The sequence below is a fragment of the Siphateles boraxobius genome, unplaced genomic scaffold (assembly GCF_051911475.1).
Source record: "Siphateles boraxobius isolate OS27281-9 unplaced genomic scaffold, OSU_SipBor_1 21, whole genome shotgun sequence".
Taxonomy (NCBI): Eukaryota; Metazoa; Chordata; class Actinopteri; order Cypriniformes; family Leuciscidae; genus Siphateles; species Siphateles boraxobius.
Genome location: NW_027508822.1, coordinates 1176872 through 1201241, shown reverse-complemented (window position 1 = coordinate 1201241; position 24370 = coordinate 1176872). Strand labels below are relative to the sequence as shown.

At 37.2% G+C, this 24370-nt stretch overlaps 4 protein-coding genes and 1 pseudogene across 5 annotated transcripts in view; 3 read left to right on the top strand and 2 right to left on the bottom strand.

Annotated features, from left to right (window-relative positions):
• The window catches only part of LOC143746077 (uncharacterized), a 36784-nt gene extending 12879 nt beyond the window's left edge, over positions 1 to 23905 (bottom strand). Inside the window, exons 1-2 of the mRNA XM_077237800.1 lie at positions 20753 to 23905; positions 4632 to 4716 (exon numbers count right to left, since the gene is read on the bottom strand). Of these exons, the coding sequence (XP_077093915.1) occupies positions 4632 to 4716 (85 nt within the window). The 5' untranslated portion in view covers positions 20753 to 23905. The remainder of the gene's footprint in view (positions 1 to 4631; positions 4717 to 20752) is intronic.
• LOC143746097 (uncharacterized) overlaps positions 1 to 24370 on the top strand; it is a 543695-nt gene that overhangs the window by 39519 nt on the left and 479806 nt on the right. The gene's annotated exons all lie outside the window — the stretch shown is intronic.
• The window catches only part of LOC143746127 (uncharacterized), a 341659-nt pseudogene that overhangs the window by 128653 nt on the left and 188636 nt on the right, over positions 1 to 24370 (top strand). The gene's annotated exons all lie outside the window — the stretch shown is intronic.
• Positions 1 to 24370, bottom strand: part of LOC143746085 (uncharacterized) — a 317610-nt gene that overhangs the window by 213821 nt on the left and 79419 nt on the right. The window lies entirely within an intron of this gene.
• Positions 16235 to 19791, top strand: LOC143746070 (uncharacterized). The gene is made up of 2 exons (XM_077237790.1): positions 16235 to 16365; positions 16974 to 19791. The coding sequence occupies exons 1-2, from the start codon at positions 16268 to 16270 to the stop codon at positions 19132 to 19134; spliced, it is 2259 nt and encodes a 752-aa protein (XP_077093905.1). The 5' UTR covers positions 16235 to 16267; the 3' UTR covers positions 19135 to 19791.

Genomic DNA, 24370 nt, shown 5'->3' with positions numbered 1-24370 from the left:
TACAAAGATTGTGTAGTACAACATGAATGTGTAGCACCACACTGGGCTTAATGTTTAATGAGGCAGACACACACAAGTACAGGTTGTCATACCTGCACTCAAAAAAATATATATGTTGGCTTTGAATTAACTTTATGTCAACAGGTTCCATAAATTAACTTTTTTATGTCAGCAGGTTGCACATAACTGGGTTACTTTAAACAAACATAATTTGTTCATGTAACTTCAACACACTCAAATAAATGATATGTTGGCTTAAAATAACTTTGTCAACAGGATGCACATAACTGTGTTACGTTAAACAAATGGAATTAAGTCATTTTAAGCGATCCAATTAAACTCTGAGCTGAGTGTTAAATGAACACTGAAGCAGTGTTAAAGTTAATGAGATAATTAAGTGAATAATTATGATTGAGCATTATTGAAGACACCTGATGTTAACATGCAGAATCACTGAAGCAGAAAACCGGAATTTCAGGTCACCATTATGGTTATCAGTGTTTGTTTTAGTTGGGCTCTTGACCCCCACATTATTAACTTTAGATTATGTTTGGCTGCTGTACATGAGTTATAACAGCCAGATGATCAATTAGAAAAGGTGATCTGATGATGTTGGTTGTGTTTTAACATAATCATTATATCACAATCATTTGACCTGAATCACTGAACTCATATAGAACCCAATTTCTGAGTGAAGTTTACCTTATGGATTATAGCAGCACTGCCATTGCAGATCATACCATCTTTGGCCTTTTACATGAAATCCAAAGGATCAAATCAATAAAAAAGAAACTTCTAACAGCTAAATAGTTTATGTAGGCACACACAGACACCAAGACTCAGACTGTGAATCTCAACAATGGTGACAATTATAAAGCATGTTGCAGTGCATTCTGGGTTCCACCATTCAAAACTCATTCATGGCTCCCATCATGCATTGCTGCATGAAAAAAATAATGACCTTATGTTCAGTGTTGATCTGTTTGTCACCATTGCTGAGATTCATACGCTAAATATTGATGTTAGAGGTGGGCAGATCGATACTAAGATCGATAATATCGATACCAACGTTGGTATCGGTAATGATCGATACCAACGTGAAAATATTGATACTTAAGTTTCAGTTTCTCTCGTTTTGCGACCTGACCGTGTTTGTCAAAATGCTGCTGCTGTCACAGAGCACTGAGCAGAGAAAGCTCTCTGTAATCCTCCTCCCAAGACTGCTCTGCTCTCCTCTCCCTCTCCTGTGTTGTACCGTCACGTGACTCACCACTAGCGCGCTACTCAGGACTAACCCCACCCCTACCGCTACCACCAGCAGTCAGTCAGGTGCGTGCTCAGCCATGCGCGCATTTCTAGTCTACAGCAGCACAGTCAGAGACGGAGAATGGCAGCAGAGAGAAAGAGGAGTGTTGTATGGCTGTATTTTCAGGCTGAAAATGAGACAACAGCGACTTGTACCATTTGTAGAAAGTCTTTAAAAAACAGTGGAAATACAACTAATTTGTACAAACATATGAAAAATCACAGACCAGAAAATGCAGAGCTGCAGAAACGGAGAGAGGAGGAGAAAAATTCCATTCCAGGAGTACAAAATTCCAAGTAGGAAAACTCTGATGGAGGGGAAACTACCTGCACTTTATGAAGACTGCTCCTCTAAGGTCAGAAAGGCATTAAGCAGTGTGGACAATGTTGTGCTGACAACTGACATGTGGACATCAACAGCGACAGAGGCATATTTAACAGTCTCATGCCACATCATAGATGAAAACTGGCAAATGCTGGCATACGTGCTTGAAACGTGCTCCGTTTCTGGACAACACACGGCAGACAATATTTGTTCGCAGTTAACCAGAATTGTGGAAGAATGGAGCATTTCGGAAAAGATTCAGGCTGTAGTAACAGGCAATGGCGCCAACATGGTTGCTGCTGTGCGTAAAGCAGGTTGGTCACACTACCGATGTTTTGCACACACTTTAAATTTGGTGGTGAAAGAATCTATCAAGGCTCACCCTGACATACTAGAACTCCGAAAGAGAAGTAGTGCTATAGTTACTTTCTTCCACCACAGCACTAGAGCTGCAGACAAGCTAAAAGCAATCCAAAAGCAGCAGAAGTTCCCTGAACATAAACTTCTTCAAGCAGTTGAGACAAGGTGGAACTCTATCTTCTACACGTGGGAGAGATTGTTGGAGCAAAAAGAGGCAGTTACCACAGTCCTCTGTCTACTTGGCAAGAGCTCGCTTTGATTGAATCAGTCTCTCTATTGATGCACTGAGACCATTTGAAGAAGCAACCAGGGAGGTATCTACTGAAAAACATGTTTCAGTTTCGAAGGTGATTCCCCTGGTTTCAGTTCTCCTGAGAACTGCTTCAGCTTCTGAGCGACAAGGTAGCAAGCTAGCTGCTGAGCTGTCAGCACAATGTCATCGTCGTTTCAGGGTTATTAAGACATTTGATGGTCTTGCTGTCAGCACCTATCTGGACATTCGATTTAAAAACCTGGGATACCGTGACCCTGCAAATGTTGAGCCTGTAAAAGCTCGACTCATTACAGAAATGCAATCAATGAGTGAGACCTCAGCACCTTCAACATCTGGATTAAGCTCTGCCACCAGCTCTGCCACCAGCTCTGCTTCAGCCCCTACAACTAGTTCAAGCTTGTCTGCAGGGGCTCCTGCATCCCCACCTGCAGCAAAAGGTGGGATATGGGAAAATTTTGACTCTCAGGTCCTTGCATCTCAGCGGCATCGGACAACTAGCACAGATGTACTAATTGAACTGCGCAGGTACTCAGAAGAGAGGCCAATTCCTCCTAATCAGGATACACTACTTTGGTAGAAAAACAACGAACACACAAACATTCCCCTCTCTTAGTAAACTTGTGAAGAAAAACCTGGGAGTGGTTGCAACATCAGTGCCAGCCGAGAGGATTTTTTCAAAGGCAGGACAGTTAATTAGTCACAGGCGATGTGCAATAAAAGCAAAAAATGTGAAAATTTTGATGACACATGATTCTGTTCCTGAACAAAAACCTCTAACCAAAACCTCTTTTCTGCACAGGGGAACAGGGACCACAGGGGATTTCTTTGAACTGAAGGCTTTGGGTGTTGTTTAATTTTTACATTTTATATTTTGTATTTACAGTAATTATTTTTTATTTATGATTTTTTTTTCAAATCCTGAAAAGAAGTGCACTAAAGAGGAGAAACGTTATTTTATTCTCATTATATTTCATTACAAGGAGAATTTATTTTAAATTTTTTATATTTATTGTGAAGTAAAACTTTGTGACAATGTTTATTTAAGAAAAAAATACCTTAAAAGAAGTGCGCTAAAGAGGAGAAATGTCATTTTATTCTCATTATATCTTACAAAGAGAATTTGTTTTACATTTTTTATAATATTTGTTGTGAAGTAAAACTTTGTGACTTTGTTTATTAAGAAAAAAATCCTGAAAAGAAGTGCACTAAAGAGGAGAGACATTTTTTATTAACATGCTACTTGAAAAGAGAATTTGTTTTTACATTTTTTACATTTGTGAAGTAATAATTTTGTAACTTTGTTTATTTAATTAAAACAGAAGTAACCAAAAGTTGTTTCTGAACAAAAGCTTTTGTAGTACTGATTTTAACTGATTAATAACCCCAAATGCAAATCACAAAAACAAATTAAAAGTCATGAAAATTCATTTAGATTTAGGTTGAAGACGCATCCACCTTAATTATTAAAAAGTATCAGTATCGGCGACACTGGCCCTGTATTTACTTGGTATCGGATCGATACCAAATCTAGCGGTATCGCACACCTCTAATTGATATCTGTGTGTGCCTGCATACAAATGTTTTTTTAGAATTGTTTTTATTTTTATTGATTTGATCATTTGGATTTATCTGAAAAGACTAAAAATGGTATGATAGTGTTGGTATAATTCACAAGGTAAAATTAATTCATAATTTGGGTTCTATATGAGTTCAAGTAAAATGATTTGTGAAATAATGATTATGTTAAAACACAACGAACACCATCAGATCACCTTTTCTATTCGTTCATACTGCTGTTATAACTCAGATACAGCAGCAAAACAAAATCTAAAGTTAATGATGTGAGGGTCAAGAGCCCAACTAAAACAAACACTGATCACCATAATGGTGACTTTAAATTCCATTTTTTTCCTTCATTGATTCTGCTTGTTATCATCAGGTGTCTTCAATAATGCCCAATCATCACTCAATTATTCACTTTATTATCTCATTAACTTTAACACTGCTTCAGTGTTCATTTAACACTCAGCTCAGAGTTTAATTGGGTCGCTTAAAATTACTTAACTCAATTATGTTGAAGTTAAATGAACAAATTATGTTTGTTTAACGTAACCCAGTTATGTGGGACCTGTTTACATAAAAAAGTTAATTAAAGCCAACATATCATTTTTTTGAGTGTGTAAGTTATCAGAAAAAGACTTAAAACTTAAAAAGAAAACATGAAAAAATTAGACGCATTTCTCAGACCTCGTCTGAGACAGGTCTACCATTGCCATTAGATTGTGGTTTCTAAGAATGAATTGATGATTATTCTGCAAACATAAAAAATGATGTTTCTCATATGGTGTGTGTGATGTTTATACTCACTGATCACGCCAGGAGAAACACTCATGCTGTGGTCTGAGGAACTGCTGACAGCATTGGCGTCTGAGAGTCTGCGATACTCAGCCATCTATACGGGAAACATACAAATATTAATGAAGTATGAAGCATTTCAAATATTACTGACCGAGAACTTTTAGTGGTCATCATATAATGCAACTGTGAGATCTCCTTATTAATCTTAATTCTGTCAAATCTTGTTATTAAATGGACAGAACATGAAGAGTGTTTTTGTCCTCTTGGAGATCTTGAAAGTGCATAAGAGGTCAGGGAATGTTGTAGCATTTAGGATAACCGTTTAGAAATGAGCGAGTGTACAAACACACACACACATTAGGTCTTCATTTCTTTAGAAATGACTTTACTGCATATATCATCACCAATGAATTGTGTCACCATGGCATTTTTTGTCAAAATTGAGATTCAAAACAACAGATTTAAAAAGAGTAGTGGGGAGTGTTCTCTAGATGAGGGAAAAGGGAGATGCATTCATATTTTTTATTCATGTAATTTCTCTTTCACACCACCAGAGGACACCTAATGTATTTATGTTGACCAAGAAAAAAATAAGATTGTGAGTGAAAGACTGGTTTTAAATACTTCCACACATGCCAGCATGATGAAACTTATTTACTAGTTGCCATATCAACACTATACAGAAAAAAATGCACCAAAATTCAGAAATCTTTGGAAGATATAAATGGACATTTATTTAACCATAGCAGAAGTACAGTTTTCATCTCTATTTTTTTGTGTTTATTTAAAGCTGCAGTCAGCAGTTTTTCCTCTTTGTCGCCATCTCAATTGCAGTTATTCGCGGAACGATCAGCTTTACGCGAGTTGTGCCTCGACACGCCACAGACTGTGGCTGTCAGTTGCTGGTGGTGTGGATACTGGCATAGCAATCACAGATTATTATTTTTGGAAGTATTACCTTTTAATTTTCACCGGAAAATGTAACTTCCAGTTTTGTTCTGGTTCTGACCAACTAAGGGGAAAAAGCATTGCAGTAAATCGCGCTGATTAAATCTAACAATCACTTATAGGGCTGGGCGATATATCGCATGACATTGTTATGTGCATCTCGTCAGTAAAGCCGGTTCCTGGATTAGTAGTAAATCTCCTTCACCTGCTTTCAGATGGAAGATATGATGCAGATATGAGTGTTAAATTAACACTCAAGAGTCTTAAAGTTAATGAGATAATTAAGTGATTAATTTAGTGATGTTTGAGCATTATTGAAGACACCTGATGTTAACAAGCAGAATCACTGAAGGAGAACATCACAAATTGTAAGCCACCGTTATGGCGATGTTTGCTTTAGTTGGACTCTTGACCGTTATACACTCAATTTAATTTTTTTTGTCTGCTGTTAATGATTTATAACAGTCTAATGAATAAAGTAAAGTGTGATCTGATGGTGTTGGTTATGTTTTGGCATAATCATGCTGTGATCTGAAAAGTAAAACTTTTTGAGATAGTTTGGTTTAACTTGTTAGCTACAACTTTGTGATTCAACAGCATATAATTATCAGTATTTTTCTTATAATCTAAAATATTTTATAAACATTGTTCTGATCTAAACCCTTTCAGCTACATTTATTTAGAAACACAGACATCAATAATCAGCCTGTGAATCTCAACAATGGTTACAATAGGCTTGTTCGACTTGAACCGGCGCTGCACAGACCGATCGGTTGATGACATCAAAGTACCGCGAGAGCTATTCAAAAGCATAAGGAGCCGTCTGCTCTCTAATCGCTCTCGCGGTACTTTGATGTCATCAACCGATCGGTCTGTGCAGCGCCGGTTCAAGTCGAACAAGCCTAATAATAAAGCACGTGGCAGTGGCTGCCACCAATCACAACTCATTAATGGCTCCCATCATGCATTGCGGTATGAATGAATTATGATCTGAATTGTCTATGTAATTTACTTTTCCTAATTGAATATTCTGCTCGTCACAATTGTTGAGATGCATAGACTGAATCTTGACGTCTGTATGTGCCTATAAGAAAGATTTTTTTTTAAACAACTTAATAAATCCGTTAAATTATATCTAAAATTTTGGATATTGATGCAGAATCACAGTTATGCTGTAACCAACAGCATAAATCACAAACATAAAGATCAAATGATGATTGTCATAATATAACCAACACCATCAGATCACTTTTTTTCTTTGCTCATCTGGCAGTTATAACTCAGATAAAGCAGCCAAACAAAATCTAAAGTTTATAATATAAGGGTCAAGAGCCCAACTAAAGCAAACAATGATCGCCATAACGGTGGCTTGCAATTTTAGATTTTCTCCTTCAGTGATTCTGCTTTAGGTGTCTTCAATAATGCTCAATCATCACTCAATAAATCACTTAATTATCTCATTAACTTCAACACTCTTGAGTGTGGACTCATATACACTCCCAGGAGTGTTAATTTAACACTGGAGTTTTTGCTGTGTACAAAGAGCCGTAGTTAACTGACAAGCTGAGCCATATCGCATTCATTATCGCTGGCGATACGTCCGCGGACAGCCAGTGGCGGTTCTACATTGAATTACACCCTGGGCGAGACCACCTTCGAGCACCCCCCTTACAAAAAAAATAAAAAAATAAAAATAAAACACAAAATTATCCACAAACAGTCATATTTTATCATAACAACTAAAGTTAAAGAGAACATTATATTTCTCAATTGCACAAATCCTTCATTACATCCATCATTGCCAAAGGACAGTGGACACAATTCTGCACAAACTATGACAGTGTAAGTTATCAGAACTTTAATATACACTATATACATAAATGTGCCAAAAAATATATACAATCAGATATATAAAAAATTTAACAAGAGCAGAGAGCAACAATAATATAAACATTAAGAATAATATACAAATAAAATATAGAATAAATATTCTATAGCACAAATACTTTATCACACAAATGTGAAAACACTAAAGAGAATCATTACACTATTGCACTAAGAACAGAACATTGGCTGTCATCATGAGGCCATTATAACTGTGTCATGAATATTTTTCTTGACCTCAACTACAGAGGTACAAATTTAATTAGTCATTAAAATGTCATTGTACCACTGTAGTTGAGGTCAAGAAAAGTATACTTGAAACTACCTACAGATTTGATAATTCCGTTGGCTAATTACAGGGCCTAACATTAACCCAACTGATGGAAATAAATAATAACTGAACTTGTAACAGTTTTGTTGAAAAGCACAATATTATGGTGAAATTAGATCTCGTGTTTGTTGACTTAAAACCTAATTATTGTTGTAAGCATAAAAATCATCATAGCAAAAAGGCTAAGAAACATAAGAGACGAGTTACCCACAATTAACATTAGCCCTTCATTCATGACAACATGGATAGCCTACCGTAATCATACCACAGAGAGAACATAGTTTTTGCTAGTTTCTCCTCTTCTTCTTTTCTTTTTTTTCTAAATTGTGCACCTGATGGCTTTGACCTCTTCCTGTCCATCTCTGTTTATTTGGCACTCGACAATCAACAGATTTCCCATCCCCCGCCCCCAACACTGTCACTCACGTAACGAGTCACGACCAGAAGTCAAGACTAAACCAATTCACCTTGGTGAGGTGACCCACATAATCGTTTTGTATTACTTTTTTTTTATTAGCCATTTTCAGAATTCATAAAAACAAAAATTTGCAGGAACTATAGGCCTGTATTTATAATATTATGAATGAAATGTGCGTTATTTAGGAAGAAAGTCGAAGTGGTGTGACTGACTTTAGCCCACTAATTCCATTAGAGTATTGCTGATACAGTGCTCCTGCTACGCGCTGCTGCACCGCCTCTGCGTGCGGTGTGTGAATGCTCTAATCTGTTAACATGGGCGCCGAAAAAAATATGCACTGCTAACGCGTGCAGTGTGAAACCGGCGTCACACACGGCAACTTCAAGCAGGGGCGCCAATTTGCCAATTCCCCACACAGTGAAATGATATAATAGAAAACCACTTCGCGGCGCAGAGGATTTTTTTTTAACTGCTCGTGCCGCCCCCCATGTGACATGAAAAAATGCCGCCCCGGGCAACTGCCCGGTTCGCCCGTGCCTAAAACCGCCACTGCGGACAGCAGACTACGGCTCTTTGTAGTAAATGCCGCTCCATCTGAAAGCAGGTGAAGGTGATTTACTACTAATCAAGGAACCGGCTTTACTGACGAGATGCGCATAACAATATCGTGCGATATATCGCCCAGCCCTAATCGCTTATCATATCACATCAAACCGTGCAAATTATACTTTGTTCTCAAATTGTTAATGTTCAACATCACTATCGTGTGACTACATTTAATGCCCTTCCGATATTTATCCTTGTTTTCGCATGCAGTCTCTTTTTTTTTCTGTAGCCACTCCGAAGTCTTTTGTATTTTACTGCGGGTGAATCTGCAGTTGTCACTGTGATTGTAGTTTGAACCTTTCTGGATCTGCCATCAAGATAAGTTTAATTAAATAAAGTGCTGTGAGAAAAGCCTATAAATCTCCACCTCCAACACTCCAACACTCATAGCCTACTAGCCGAGACTCTTCTTTATGTGTACAGATGTGACGTAATGACTCAATATAGCCTACTAGCCGAGACTCTTCTTTATGTGTACAGATGTGACGTAATGACTCAATATAGCCTACTAGCCGAGACTCTTCTTTATGTGTTCAGATGTGACGTAATGACTCAATATAGTCTACTAGCCAAGACTCTTCTTTATGTGTTCAGATGTGACGTAATGACTCAATATAGCCTACTAGCCGAGACTCTTCTTTATGTGTACAGATGTGACGTAATGACTCAATATAGTCTACTAGCCGAGACTCGTCTTTATGTGTTCAGATGTGACGTAATGACTCAATATAGTCTATTAGCCAAGACTCTTCTTTATGTGTTCAGATGTGACGTAATGACTCAATATAGTCTAATAGCCGAGACTCTTCTTTATGTCTTTATGTGTTCAGATGTGACGTAATGACTCAATATAGTCTACTAGCCGAGACTCGTCTTTATGTGTTCAGATGTGAGGTAATGACTCAATATAGTCTACTAGCCGAGACTCTTCTTTATGTGTTCAGATGTGACGTAATGACTCAATATAGTCTACTAGCCGAGACTCGTCGTTATGTGTTCAGATGTGACGTAATGACTCAATATAGTCTACTAGCCGAGATTCGTCTTTATGTGTTCAGATGTGACGTAATGACTCAATATAGTGTACTAGCCGAGACTCGTCTTTATGTGTTCAGATGTGACGTAATGACTCAATATAGCCTACTAGCCGAGACTCTTTTTTATATGTGTTCAGATGTGACGTAATGACTCAATATAGTCTACTAGCCGAGACTCGTCTTTATGTGTTCAGATGTGACGTAATGACTCAATATAGTCTACTAGCCGAGACTCTTCTTTATGTGTTCAGATGTGACGTAATGACTCAAAATAGCCTACTAGCCGAGACTCTTCTTTATGTGGACAGATGTAACGTAATGACTCAACATAGTCTACTAGCCGAGACTCGTCTTTATGTGTTCAGATGTGACGTAATGACTCAATATATTCTACTAGCCGAGACTCTTCTTTATGTGGACAGATGTAACGTAATGACTCAACATAGTCTACTAGCCAAGACTCTTCTTAATGTGTTCAGATGTGACGTAATGACTCAATGTAGTCTAATAGCCAAGACTCTTCTTTATGTGTTCAGATGTGACGTAATGACTCAATATAGCCTACTAGCCGAGACTCGTCTTTATGTGTTCAGATGTGACGTAATGACTCAATATAGTCTACTAGCCGAGACTCGTCTTTATGTGTTCAGATGTGACGTAATGACTCAATGTAGTCTAATAGCCAAGACTCTTCTTTATGTGTTCAGATGTGACGTAATGACTCAATATAGTCTACTAGCCGAGACTCGTCTTTATGTGTTCAGATGTGACGTAATGACTCAATATAGTCTACTAGCCGAGACTCTTCTTTATGTGTTCAGATGTGACGTAATGACTCAATATAGTCTACAAGCCGAGACTCTTCTTTATGTGGACAGATGTAACGTAATGACTCAACATAGTCTACTAGCCGAGACTCGTCTTTATGTGTTCAGATGTAACGTAATGACTCAACATAGTCTACTAGCCGAGACTCGTCTTTATGTGTTCAGATGTGACGTAATGACTCAAAATAGCCTACTAGCCGAGACTCTTCTTTATGTGTTCAGATGTGACGTAATGACTCAATATAGTCTACTAGCCGAGACTCTTCTTTATGTGGACAGATGTAACGTAATGACTCAACATAGTCTACTAGCCGAGACTCGTCTTTATGTGTTCAGATGTGACGTAATGACTCAATATAGCCTACTAGCCGAGACTCGTCTCTATGTGTTCAGATGTGACGTAATGACTCAAAATAGCCTACTAGCCGAGACTCTTCTTTATGTGGACAGATGTGACATAATGACTCAATATAGCCTATTAGCCGAGACTCTTCTTTATGTGGACAGATGTAACGTAATGACTCAATATAGCCTACTAGCCGAGACTCGTCGTTATGTGTTCAGATGTGACGTAATGACTTAAAATAGCCTACTAGCCGATAGGTTTCAATTTCGACTCCCAACGATCTCCAAAATAGTACAATCGAGTAAAAACGATTATTTTGCCATGTTCCGTTTTGCAAGAACACTTATTTTGTCTTGTGTTCTGAATGACACGCGCACATCCGCCCCTCCCGAAGCCATAAACTCTCTCAGCCTACACAGTCACGGAGGCAGGTCCTGTGCATGTCACCCGCTGGAATTTAAAAAACTTAGCGTGAGTAAAGATGGCAGAAGGAGGGCAGCCACAGCAGCGTTTGGTGAGCAAAAAAGGCAAAACCAACTCCGTTGACTGGGAACAGTTTGGCTTCGAGGAATCTGACGACGAGCAGAAACATGCTACGTGCAAGGTTTGCAACATGGTAGTGGCTGTAACGAAAGGGAACACCACGAATTTGTTTAACACTAGAACTACCAAGGCGGTCGTTTTGACAGTTTTTAAATTTTACAGTGTAATAACTTTGTTAAAATAAAATCAATGTGGCTGTAGGACTCTGACTTTTCCTAAATATGTATATATTTTATTCTGACACTGTTATTTTATTAAAATCACAAAACACAAAACAGTTCTGACTATTTCTACCTAGAATGGCCATGGCGGTCATTTTGACCGCACGCATTATAGATATCATAAGTCCGCTACATTTCCCGCCATCAACGCGCACATATTGTTCAAGAAGTGCACAAATGAGCAAGTTTCTCAGAGGGACTTCATCCCACGACTGGCAAGCGAACTTCGCTCCGACAACATGAAATCAAAAGCCACACAACTGGTGGTGCGATAGCCAGGACCCGGGCAGGAGCAGCAGCTGATGGAGAGAACGAGGCAGTGCCAAGTAAGGAGGAACTGCGAAAAAAATAAAACCAAGGAGACATGTGCCAAATGTCACAAAGTAGTGTGTGGGAGCTGCACACGAAATGCGGTGTTTGTGTGGACTGCGTACGCGTTAGTGAATGATGCAGGTTTTTTTTGCGCCGTTCAAATTAGCCCTTTATTATTGTGCTACTTATGGTAACATTGTATATCCATTTATTTTTAGATTTTGAATTGATTATTGAACTTATTTACAAACAGGGCTGTACTAAACGGTATGAAGCTTTGACGTTTCCTAACTTTTTTGCATGTTTATTCACGTGAGTGTGGTGAAAAATATATTTTTGACGCAAAATTTTCCTTACATTTCCTTAGACCTGTCGGGGCAATCTTTCTTTTGTGCTTGTTTTAAGGGCAATGACGTTATAACATGACGACAGGAATTAAAAGCATTATTGGAAAATTTAAAGAGAAAGGTTCAGATGTAGATATGACATGACGAAAATTATGTCCAGTACGGCCATATGACCGACAAAGTATGAACGGTCAGAATGCCTGCTGTGGTCGTTCTAGTAGTTATGGAATTCCGGTAGTTCTAGTGTTAACCACTTGAAAATGAAACACAGAGTGACCTATGACAATTTAATAAAGAAAGAGCAATCCGCAACCCCCTCAATATTCTCCGTAACCCAGGCATGCATAACAGACACACTCTACAGCGCAACTCCCTATCAGTTAAATTCGGAAAGGCACAAAAAATAATTGAGTCCGTTGCCTATTATTTAGCTAAAGACATGCGCCCGACTAGCACAGTTGACAACTCTGGATTCAAGAAAATGATCAATACGTTGGATAAACGTTATGCTTTGCCATCGCTACACTATTTCTCGAGAGTTGCTCTGCCAGATTTGTTCAACAAATGCCATGCAGAAGTGGCTAACAAGGTGAACAAAGCAGAATACTTTGCAATCACAACAGATATATGGTCTAGCCGAACCATGGAGCCATATATTAGCCTCACAGTCCGCTATATTGATGCCGACTTCCGTTTGAATACCAAATGCCTCCAAACGGCGTTTATTACCGAAGACCATACGGGCCAAAACATCGCTAATGGACTGAGGGAAGCTTTGGCTGCATGGGGTTTAAACGAAGAAAAGCTAATCTGCATCACTTCGGACAATGCCTCAAACATAAAGCTGGCGGCTGATAGCGGAGATGAAGACTGTCATCATGGTAATAATAATAATAATAATAATATTATTAATAATAATAATAATAATAATGAAAGATTAAGTGCATGAACATGTCATGTTGGCAAATATTGTGAACATTAATACCACAATGATTAGGTCAGGTTAAAAATAAAATTCCCAAATTAATAATTTGTTCCCTCCAGGAGAACGTCCCTCTTGAGACTGCAGCAACACCTGCTGAGGATACAGAGGATGCTCCAAAGAAGAAGAAGAAGAAGGGCATAGGCAGCTTCTTCAAGGTCACTACAGTCAGTGACCTCACCTCAGCAACAGGACCAGGCCATAGCTAGTTAGCTACAGTCTTACCTCCAGAGGGAAATACTGGATGCTGAGGAAGACCCAATGAAGTGGTGGACAGAATCCCAGAGGATATACCCTCGGCTTTCAAACCTGCCAAGAAAATACCTTTGCATTCCAGCTACAAGTTCCTCTTCAGAGAGGGTCTTTAGTACAAGTGGAAACATTGTCACCTGCTTGCGTTCATCCCTTAAACCAGATCATGTTAACAGACTGGTGTTTCTGGCTAGAAACCTTTAAGAGATTATTTTAGCAACCCTTCCAGCATGTTGACTTAAATAATTTGCATGTTGTCTTTTGTTAACTTATTTGCTGTTAATGCTTGAGCCTGATGGTGGGCCAGCCTTTAATATTCGTGGATTGAGTTGCTGGAATTTGTTGATTTGCCAAAAGTTGCCTACTTGTTTTAAAGAGATTGTGGAAGTGCACTTTATTATTGATCTTATTTATTTGTGGTATATAATTTTTACTTGAATACTTTTATAGTTTGATTTGAATGTTATATTATTTATTTGAATAGTTCAAAAAGTACAATAAATGTTCATATTTTGATGTTTTAAGAATTGTTGAAAGGTGTCTTTTTAATAAATGCAACACGTTTCCAAAGTCATGTGAAATAATCGTGTTACATAATCGTGATTTCAATATTGGCAAAAATAATCGTGATTATGATTTTTCCCAAAATCTAGCAGCCCTACTAGCCGAGACTCTTCTTTATGTGTTCAGATGTGACGTAATGATGCAAACACATGCTCGAATTTCCCGCAGAAATCCACCAGTATCACTGGAATTAAAAACATTATTACAAGCTTACAGTTGTGAATTGAGCTACAGCAAGCAGAGAGTTTAGAACACTGGCTGTATATGTACTTGCTTTTTTTGATTAGATCAGATAACATTTGAATCTGTCATATGGTCATGTTTCTCCTATGGGCATGTTGTCACATGTCTCTTCCACTCTTTCGGGGTAAATAAAAAAAAAACACACACAAAAAAAAACACTATTAATACTAGAAAAACACATAATTGTACTAGACATGTGTGAAATTAATATGGAAAAAAAATTCTCTGAACCCTATAAGTGAATTTACACAAACTGAGAAAGTCAAAAAGTGTTTGGTTGTGCCCCTCTCTCCCCCTATATATATATATATATATATATATATATATATATATATATATATATATAAATCACATAATGTAAATAAGATGTCGCAGAATACAAATATGTGGATATCATTGTCTTTTGAAATCTATAGTTCCTGTTTCAACAAAGGCTGAGCAGCAGCGAATCAAATATCCCTGTGGAAACATCTATTTACTAACCTTAATAAAGTCACAGAATATTTAGCAATAAACAGGCTATGACGTAAATCACACTTTAATTTGTAATTCAGCACCATTAATTGTCTGAATTTCCAGAAAACAGGCATAGTTTAAAATCTACTATTTTACTTTATTAAGAACTAAGGCCTATAACATAAATCAGTAAAAAAAAGTGTGTTTTAAAGACTTTATCGAGACTTTTAGCTACAAACCAACTAACATGAATTTTGCCTAACTTTTATATGGGTCAATGACATGACATGTATTTTTTGTGTCCAAATTCATTATTTCCTAAAAAGAATTTGAATAAATACATGTCATATATCAAATGGATCTACAATATGTCCTTTATAAGAAACCCTTTTCATTTGATTGAAATTCAATAGATTTTTTGAGTTTTGGTGTTTGAAAGACCAAAAATGTCAGGTGGTGCGACCGTCCGAACATACAAGCAGAGAACAAAACTGAGATATGAATGTTCATTTTCTCAATGAAATTCTTAATCAAATATTTTGGCATGATTTTATGTTAAATTCCTTATAACTGAGGGGAAATAGTGTATCGGTCCTATTTCAAAACTATTATATTACTTAAAAAACTTTTGTCCGAAAAATGTACTTCAACTAATGTCAGGGAGGGCGACCGACATAAAAATGCAATTTTATGCAATGTTCCTTTAAGAAAATCATGTGACAGCATATGACATCACACAGAAGACTCCAGAGGACCCCTTTGATGCAGTAACAAGGTTAGTCACCCTCCCATAAATATTAGATAATTTGACATTTTTGAGTAATGATGAGGTTGATTCAACTTATCATGTCAGGTGGTATGACCCCTGGAAAACTTTGAAAATGTGCTGTTATTATAAAAATGTGTATTTGATTTAAAAAATGTATGTATAACCTTGAGCACATGGTCAAACATTTGTATAGGCGTCCAAGTTAATGCCTGTTAGATTTGAATTGAATTTGAAATGTCAGGTGGTGCGACCAATATGTCAGGTGTCGCGACCAGAGTTACAGTTAAACCAACTAAAAAAAGTAATGTTAATTCATGTTTTTGAATATATTAAATACATTTTAAATAAATATATAAAGCTTTTAAGTTGTTTAAAGCTATAAGTTGTTTATATATATATATATATATATATTTATTATTATGGTATGAGTGACAATTTAAAGAGCACATTGTCCATCTTAAAGTCCTATTCTTCAAGAATATAGGACTGTATAATCAACATTGATACTAAATTGCATCTTTATTTCTTTAAATTAATCTATTTTAATTTGTTTTTGTAGATGCCATTATCAAGCAAGGAGAAAACCACACGACATAGAGCTCGTTTAAAAAGTGATCCAGTTGCAAGGGCAGAGTACCTTGCCAAAAGAAAAGCAAGGTATTGTGTTCATTATGTATATCTAGATACCTTACAACTTAAGTTAATATGGTATTCTGTTATTTTTTTTGTGGTAATTACAGTTATTACATGTTAATAATACATACTTGATAGCAGTGTAATTTATTTTACAAATGATATAGTACAGGTGAAACTCACAAAATTTGAATATCATGCAAAAGTTATTTTATTTCAGTAATTCAAGTTAAAAGGTTAAACTAATATATTATATAGACTCATTACATGCAAAGCAAGATATTTCAAGCCTATTTGTTATAATTTTGATAATTATGGCTTACAGCTTAAGAAAACCCCAAATTCAAAATTAGAATATTGTGAAAAGGTTTTCATAGCTTGAAATATCTCACTTTGCATGTAATGAGTCTATATAATATATTAGTTTCACCTTTTAAATTGAATTACTGAAATAAATGAACTTTTGCACGATACATTTTTTGAGTTTCACCTCTCCCATATATTTTCATTTAAATAAAATAGAAGGGGTCTGAAACCATGTATCTTTTATAGAGATAGGTATGTTGTACATTGCCATTAGTAAGCTTGTTTACATCTTAATCACCCACAACTATGTCATTCTTTTTTTTTAGTTATGAAAAAATGAAAAATGATGGAAAAATAGTGAAAAAAACAATAAGTCAGCTTTCCAAAGCACAACAAGAAAAAACGAGGCAGCAATGGAGGGACTACCAAAAAAAGCACAGGGAAGGGACAAGGACACTGGACAAAATAATGAACTTCACACCTGAATCTATGAATTCATCAGCAGCAGATGATCCAGTCGATCATCCAGTAGAGGCTCAGCCTAACCCTCCTGACCAGGAGTATGCAAACATGTTTGTGCAGGATGGGAAGCAACCACAAGCATCCTCAACACCAGAGAAAGAAATAAGGGTGAAAAAACGCTGCAGAATTTTGCAAAAAGAGAAGGCAGACTTACGGAAGGAAATGCTAAAACTAAAAAGGCAATTGGCAGCTACAAAACAAACTTCTGAGAAATTGCGGAAGAGCTTGGAAAGGTTAAAGAAAGGCAAAAAAACAGTCCGCGAAAGAAACAAGCCGAGGGGTACAAAGAAACTTGCCCTGGAGAGAAAAGAAGAAGTGGTTAAATTTCTCTGTCGGGATGAGAACAGTCGCCTGCTACCCGGGAAAAAGGATACAATAACTAAAAACAAAAACAAACAACAGAGGCGAGTCTTAACTAAATCCCTGACTGAACTTCACGTTCAATATAATTCTGAAATAAAAAAGCCTTTCTCGCTATCATACAGACAGTTTGTTCGCCACTGTCCCTTTTATGTAACACCACCCAAAGCATCAGATCGGAACACATGCGCATGCTTGGACCACGAAAATGTCAAGCTTTTAGTAGACAAGCTGCACCAGAAAGGTCTTCTGCAAACTGCCAGAATTTCAGAGCTGCTGACTTCAATTGTGTGTGATCCACAAAGTAAAGACTGCATGTATCGGATTTGTGCGAAGTGCTGTTACAATGAGATAGAGGTGGCAGTACCTCAGGAGGAAGTACCTGTTGCATGGCAGCAGTGGTCACGAGAGACAAAATCGGATGGACAGAAGACAAATTTTGCTAAGACGACTCAAAGTGGAACCTGGTCTAATCTATTCGAGCTGTTCAGCCAGAAACTTGATTCTCTGGCAAAACATCACTTAAATTGGTTGCACCAAGCCAAAGAATTCAGAGCATTAAAAGAAACCCTGACAGAGGATGAAGTTTGCCTTCATGTAGACTTCTCAGAAAATTTTTCATGCAAGCTGAACAGCGAAGTCCAAGCTTTTCATTTCGGAGGAAGCAGGAAACAGGCCACAGTTCACACATGTGTGGCCTATACAGCACATGGATGTCAGTCATATGCCACCATCTCTTCATCCCTTCTGCATGATGAACGTGCTATATGGGCCCACTTAGAACCGGTGCTGAAGGATGTGAGGGAGAAGTGCAATCCTCCACCAACAATTTTACATGTCATGAGTGATGGGCCTGTCACTCAGTACAGGAATAAAAAAAACTTTTATCTCCTTAGCACAGTACCATTTCTCTCTGGCATCAAGCGGGTGACATGGAACTTCGCCGAAAAGTCCCATGGCAAAGGGGCTCCTGATGGAGTTGGTGGGGCTGTGAAACGTGTTGCAGACTCTGCTGTCCAAGGAGGAGCAGATGTGCAGACCCCAGAGCATCTGTACAAGCTGTTAAAGGAAAAGGAGTCAAGCATCAAGTACTACTGGATCTCTGATGAAGACATTGAGAGATATGATGAGGCTCTTCCAGACAGTGTTCTAGCTGTGAAAGGAACACTAAAAATCCATCAGGTGACCACTGCACAACCTGGCAAAATCCAGCACAGGGAGATCTCCTGTTTCTGTAGCAGACCAGACATCTGCCAGTGTCACAATCCCTCAGAAGTGGACTTCCAGAATACTACTAAGGTCCCTCCCACAAGTTCCCAAGCCAAAGAAAACCCCAAAGATCTGAATGGGAAATTCGTACTTGTGGAGTATGATGGCCAACCTTTTGTGGGGCAAGTCCTCAAGGTGGTGGGCAATGAGATTGAGGTGAGCTGCATGCAGCAGTCAAGAGGGAAGAATGTGTTCATTTGGCCTCACCCTCTTGACATTGTATTTTATTACATCTCAGATGTGCTGGAAGTGATTTCTAAGCCAGAGCGCCTCAATACACGCCACTTAAAGCTGAAAAGTACAGATTGGGACAGTTTGTGCTTTCTGAAAGCATGATTTTGAATTATATTTGAAAAGAGTTGTTTTTTATCTTGACTTACTGTTACTACTGAATCTATTGAACAGTAGATTGAATTCTGCCATTAATGTTTCTGGGCCCAATATTTGCACTAATTCACTGTTTCATGATATGACATTATATAAAAGATGTTCTCGTTTTTCAAATGTGTTCCCGGAGATGTTTTAAATTTCTAGATTTATAGAAAAGATGATCAAATGTTTTTTTTTTCTTCTTGGCACTGTTACTACTGAATCTATTGAACAGTAGATTGAAATCTGCCCTTAATGTTTCTGGGCCCAATATTTGCACTAAATTCACTGTTTCATGATATGACATTTTATAAATGATGTTCTCGTTTTTGAAATGTGTTCCCGGAGATGTTTAAAATTTCTAGATTTATAGAAGCGATGATCAAATGTTGTTTTTTTTTATCTTGACTTACTGTTACTACTGAATCTAATTGCATGAGCAGTAGATTGAATTCTGCCCTTAATGTTTCTGGGCCCAATATTTGCACTAATTCACTGTTCCAAATAAAATATGTTCTCATTTATTAAATGTGTTCCTTGAGGTTTCAAAGTTATATTTTTAAAGAAGCGATGATCAAATGTTATCATAACATGCAGTATTGTTTTGCACTTTCTTGTTAATCAAATGTAATTACATGATTGAGATGGTCAGAGGATTAAAATAAAAAAGCCAATTGAAACCTGAATAAAATTTATTGACATATCTTTCTTTTTATTTTGTGAATATCAATCATTATTGATCACAACGTCAGGTGGTGCGACCGGTCATGGTCAGGTGGTGCAACCAGCAAATTTATATTTAAATGTATCAATTCCCACTGCAATTGCAAAATGAAGTAAGAAATATAAATGTAAACCTTTATATAACGTATACAAATAATTTTTACAGTTAAAAACAAAATATGAAAAGTCCTTATGGAAAAATGGGTGTTTGAACACACAGAAAAGCAGCCGTTTATATGATTTGGAATAAAAGGGCAATAAATAAAGAAATAGAAAGGGAATTTACCATGTGATATGCATTTTCGACACTACAATGATTCATATTTACAAGTCTCAGTAGTGGTAAGTACATTAAATGTATATTATTTTAAATTAATATATGGTCGCACCACCTGACATTTTCTGGGTGGTAAAATCAGAAATCTTGTTTAATAATGAATTAATGCTGCTTAAAATGCTTTAAAACCAATATAAATCAACACCTTACATTTTTTTGGACATAAAAATGCATTTTAAAACTGTTTTGCTTAAAACATATTTTTTTTCATCTTGAAAATCTTATTTGTCCTTGACCCATATACAATTAGTTTATTAATATGAAATTTCAAAATCCAAAACACAGAGGTAAATGCGCATATATATATGTTTCAATCATTCTATTCTAAATAAATAAATAAATAAAGTACAGTGGTCACTTGGACAAATTTTACAGTAATTACACTTTGTTTAGTTTTCCAAACAAAGCCTTCAAGACATTTTTTTATTTCGTTTTGGACATTTATGAAACTACGATTAAGCTACATGATTGTAAACTGGACACACACACACACACTCGTACCCTTATATTAATAGCAATACATACCCCTGTTGTTGCAGTCCTGACCGAACCTCTTGTGTTTTATTGAGAACTAATGAATGATGAAACATTTAGATTGAGAAAACACAGGGAATGTTTGCTTTACAGCGCGACGATAAAAAACTATCCACGGAAGTGTTAAAAAACGTGTGTAACATAAAATGCTTCTCTTTTTCTTTTAGTATAACTTCCGTCTCTCTTTCCAGAGTTGCCAAGTCCTTTATTATAAGCTACTCGACTGTGGATGCGTATAGATTTAGGCAGCAAACCCAGTCAACCTGAGCCATTAATGTTTCTTTTGTCTCAATCTTTAAGCTTTCACTGTCCAGCATTATATAGCATTATACAGTATTATATCGCATAGGCTACAGTATTATTTCGCATTATAGCATTAAATCGCGTGTCCACCCGTTCGCCAAAATCCTGTGACTGCATGAACTCAATGAAGTGCATCTGATGATTCATGGGTGTGTTTTTTTCTCGGCAAAGAATAAAAGCAGGTTCTGACAAGAGTTTCACTGTCTTCAGATCAAGGTTTGTGCTAAACTGGTTTGGTAGAAACTAACACCATTAACTGCCCTTTCGTGTGTCAATGACGTAATTCCTACTTAAAATATAAGGCTTGAATGAAATCTAAGCAGTTTTTTGATTAATGAAACAATGTTTTGTCTACCAAAAAAAAACAAGGCGGTATCAAAATGTAAATGTAAAATATTGATATCGATCGGTATCAAAATGTAAATAATGCAATTAAAATGTTCAAGAAAAACAACAAATAAAAATGATTTATCCCATTATTTAATATGCTTTTTAAACTGTTTAATTAAAAAAATTATCTGATTTAGCTGATATTTTATTCTTAAATGACCTGTCTCGACTTGATTTTTACAGAAACAACTTTGTGAACACTGACTGTACAGGATACAACACAATGCATACAAACATAATGTTGCATAATGTTAGCACGCATATGCAGCCTTTTGTGTTTTTGTATTGTTAAATCTGCCAGATTGTTTTATAGTTTTATATCTACTTAAGCCCATATTTTTTTTCATGTATGGGATGTATTTGTTTTATGTCTTTTAATAGTTACATATCTTACATTCAATACTCTGTAATTTCTGTTCCCTTTCAGTTGATAACGTCAGACGTAGTCGATGGTCGACTGAAATGGGATCACGCCAGGGAGCCTATTGTCTTCGAGTATTATTGAACGAGCCAATACAAATTGGCGTGCGAGATCTGCATCTCACACTCCGCCCCGCAGCGCGGGTATAAATACGGAAGTAGATGCACGCACCATTTGCTTTTCGCTGAGGAGCTGAGCGTAACTCAGAGTCAGCGGTGGTCCAGCGGTAGTGGCAAGGGGACTACATCCTCCGTTCCCTCCTTCAGGGAACGGTGGGTTGCATACGCAACCAGGACGTTCCCTTTCAGTCGATAACGTCAGACGTAGTCGACTGAAATGGGATCACCGTTTGAACACGCCACTAACGCTGCCACCTTCCAGTGCCTAGACAAAAGCCTTCTGATCCTCCCGACGTTTTAGCGGAAAAGGACAGGGCTTAGGCCAGGAAGTCGCTGCTGTTCCACAAGACCCACTCAGTTAGACTTGGTAACACTGGGGAAGCGTGCCCAACATCGGAAGGAAAGGACGCTGCGGAAGCCCAAGCAACCCCGAAAAAGGGGGGAATACGCATATGAACTGGGCGGAGGACCGGGCAGTATAACATATGGAATATCACTGGGGTGGCTCCAGCCTAGAGAGGGGGGAGACAACACCGATTTACAGTGACGGCAGGACTCTGCCAAGGGAAAGACACGTGCTCGCCTTGGGGAGGAATCGTGGAAGAATACACATATGGGGTCGCCGTAGGGACCGCAACATATGGACCTAGCCTAACACGGGTTCCACACTGCATACGAGTGGTAGGCGTAACACCGGACGTTCCGCCACGTCCGACGTTGGAGGGGTGTGGAGGAGCTCAACAGGTTCCGGATAAGGGAATTCAACTGGAGCAAAATGGCGCACGTATCCAGTCCGTAGGAGGGGAATGGCGCAGCAAGCCGACACTGAACCGGGGCTCACGGTGTTACTGGCTTCTATGAGAAAGTTTTGGAACAAAGACTCCAACCATCAACGACTTCAATTTTCAACAACTTCAAGCATTGTTCCCACTACAAATCCAAGTATTCAATTCAATGAAATGTGAAAATGAAATTCTGATGGTTCTTCTCATAGTCCCTCTTCCGGTTTCCAATTTCATCCTATCACTAACCTATTTCTGTATTTCTGTATATATGTGTGTTTAGTTTATGTATGTTTATGATTTAGTTAATAAAACTTATGCACTTCATGTATTTGGTTCTGATTTGCTTGCAATACGAAGTCTCTTTACGGTTTTTGATCTTGCTACATGCTCAAAACGCTGTACATGGTAAGAAATAATTATTCTTCTGTGGTCAGGGAAGATACCGTTTTCTTAGAATAAATTAATAATCAAAAGAGTTCGTTGGACGAACTGATTAATTGATTGTAATATTAATTTAGCCATGTCAAGTTAATCCAATTAACTGACCCAAATATTCATAATTAATCGTAACAAGTTATTATTGATTATTAATATTTCATATAGCTAAGTTCCTTACATATATGGTGGAGAATTTTAAGGCATCGTATTAAACATTGTATGCAAGCAGACAGTAATCAATCATATGTTGTCCCATAAGTTTTAATTAACATCTCATACATGCGCGTACAAGTTTCTGAGTAAATCAGCAAAACTAAAGCTTGAATATGCCTTCCTACGAATGGCAGAAAGTGCACAAATGCTATAATGCATATTTAAATCGTACAATAAGAAACTCCTGATATCACACAGCAAAATCCCCAGAGTAAAATTTACTCTGCTCAGAGAACATTTGGTCCCTCTCTACAGAGAGTTAAAATAACTCTGAATCAGAGTTAAAGTTAATGAGATACTTAAGTGATTAATTAAGTGATGATTGGGCATTAATGATGAACACCTGCTGTCAACAAGCAGAATTACTGAAGGAAAGAGAAACAACACGAACAGAAAAAAGAGAAACACAACTACAACTCAATTAAATTGAGTAAGTTTAAAGAGTCATTTTTTTGAGCGTATGGTAGAACTTTTTTTTTTTAATTGACAGCATTTTTATTTTTTCTTCAAAAACTTGGGTATTGGTGACTAAAGACAAAACAATTTCTGATAAACGAAACATAAAAGACAATGTTGATAACTGCAAATAATTTCTAAAATAGATGGCTACTAAGAGATCTTTCCATTTTTGGCAGAATATTGTTAACTAAAATGGACAGTTTCTAGATTAATATATCGGGCTTACTCCCTTCCAATAGCACCCCAAATAGTTAAAACTATCAACAAATTAAATTTTGATTTCATATGGCGGAAATAAATGTCATTATATAGCCAAGCAGGATTTAATTAGAACTTACGAGGATGGAGGTGGTAATGCAATAGATTTTGATTGTATGAATGGTATGTTGAAAATTAGATGGTTGAAAAACTATATCCAAAATCAAAATTCATTGTGGTCTTATATCCCCAGTCGGATTTTTGAAAAAGTAGGCGGAATTAG

Coding starts and splice junctions, on each gene's coding strand:
- LOC143746070 (XM_077237790.1), top strand. CDS start 16,268: ATGCCATTATCAAGCAAGGAGAAAACCACACGACATAGAGCTCGTTTA. Junction 16,366..16,973: donor CTTGCCAAAAGAAAAGCAAG/GTATTGTGTTCA, acceptor CTTTTTTTTTAG/TTATGAAAAAATGAAAAATG.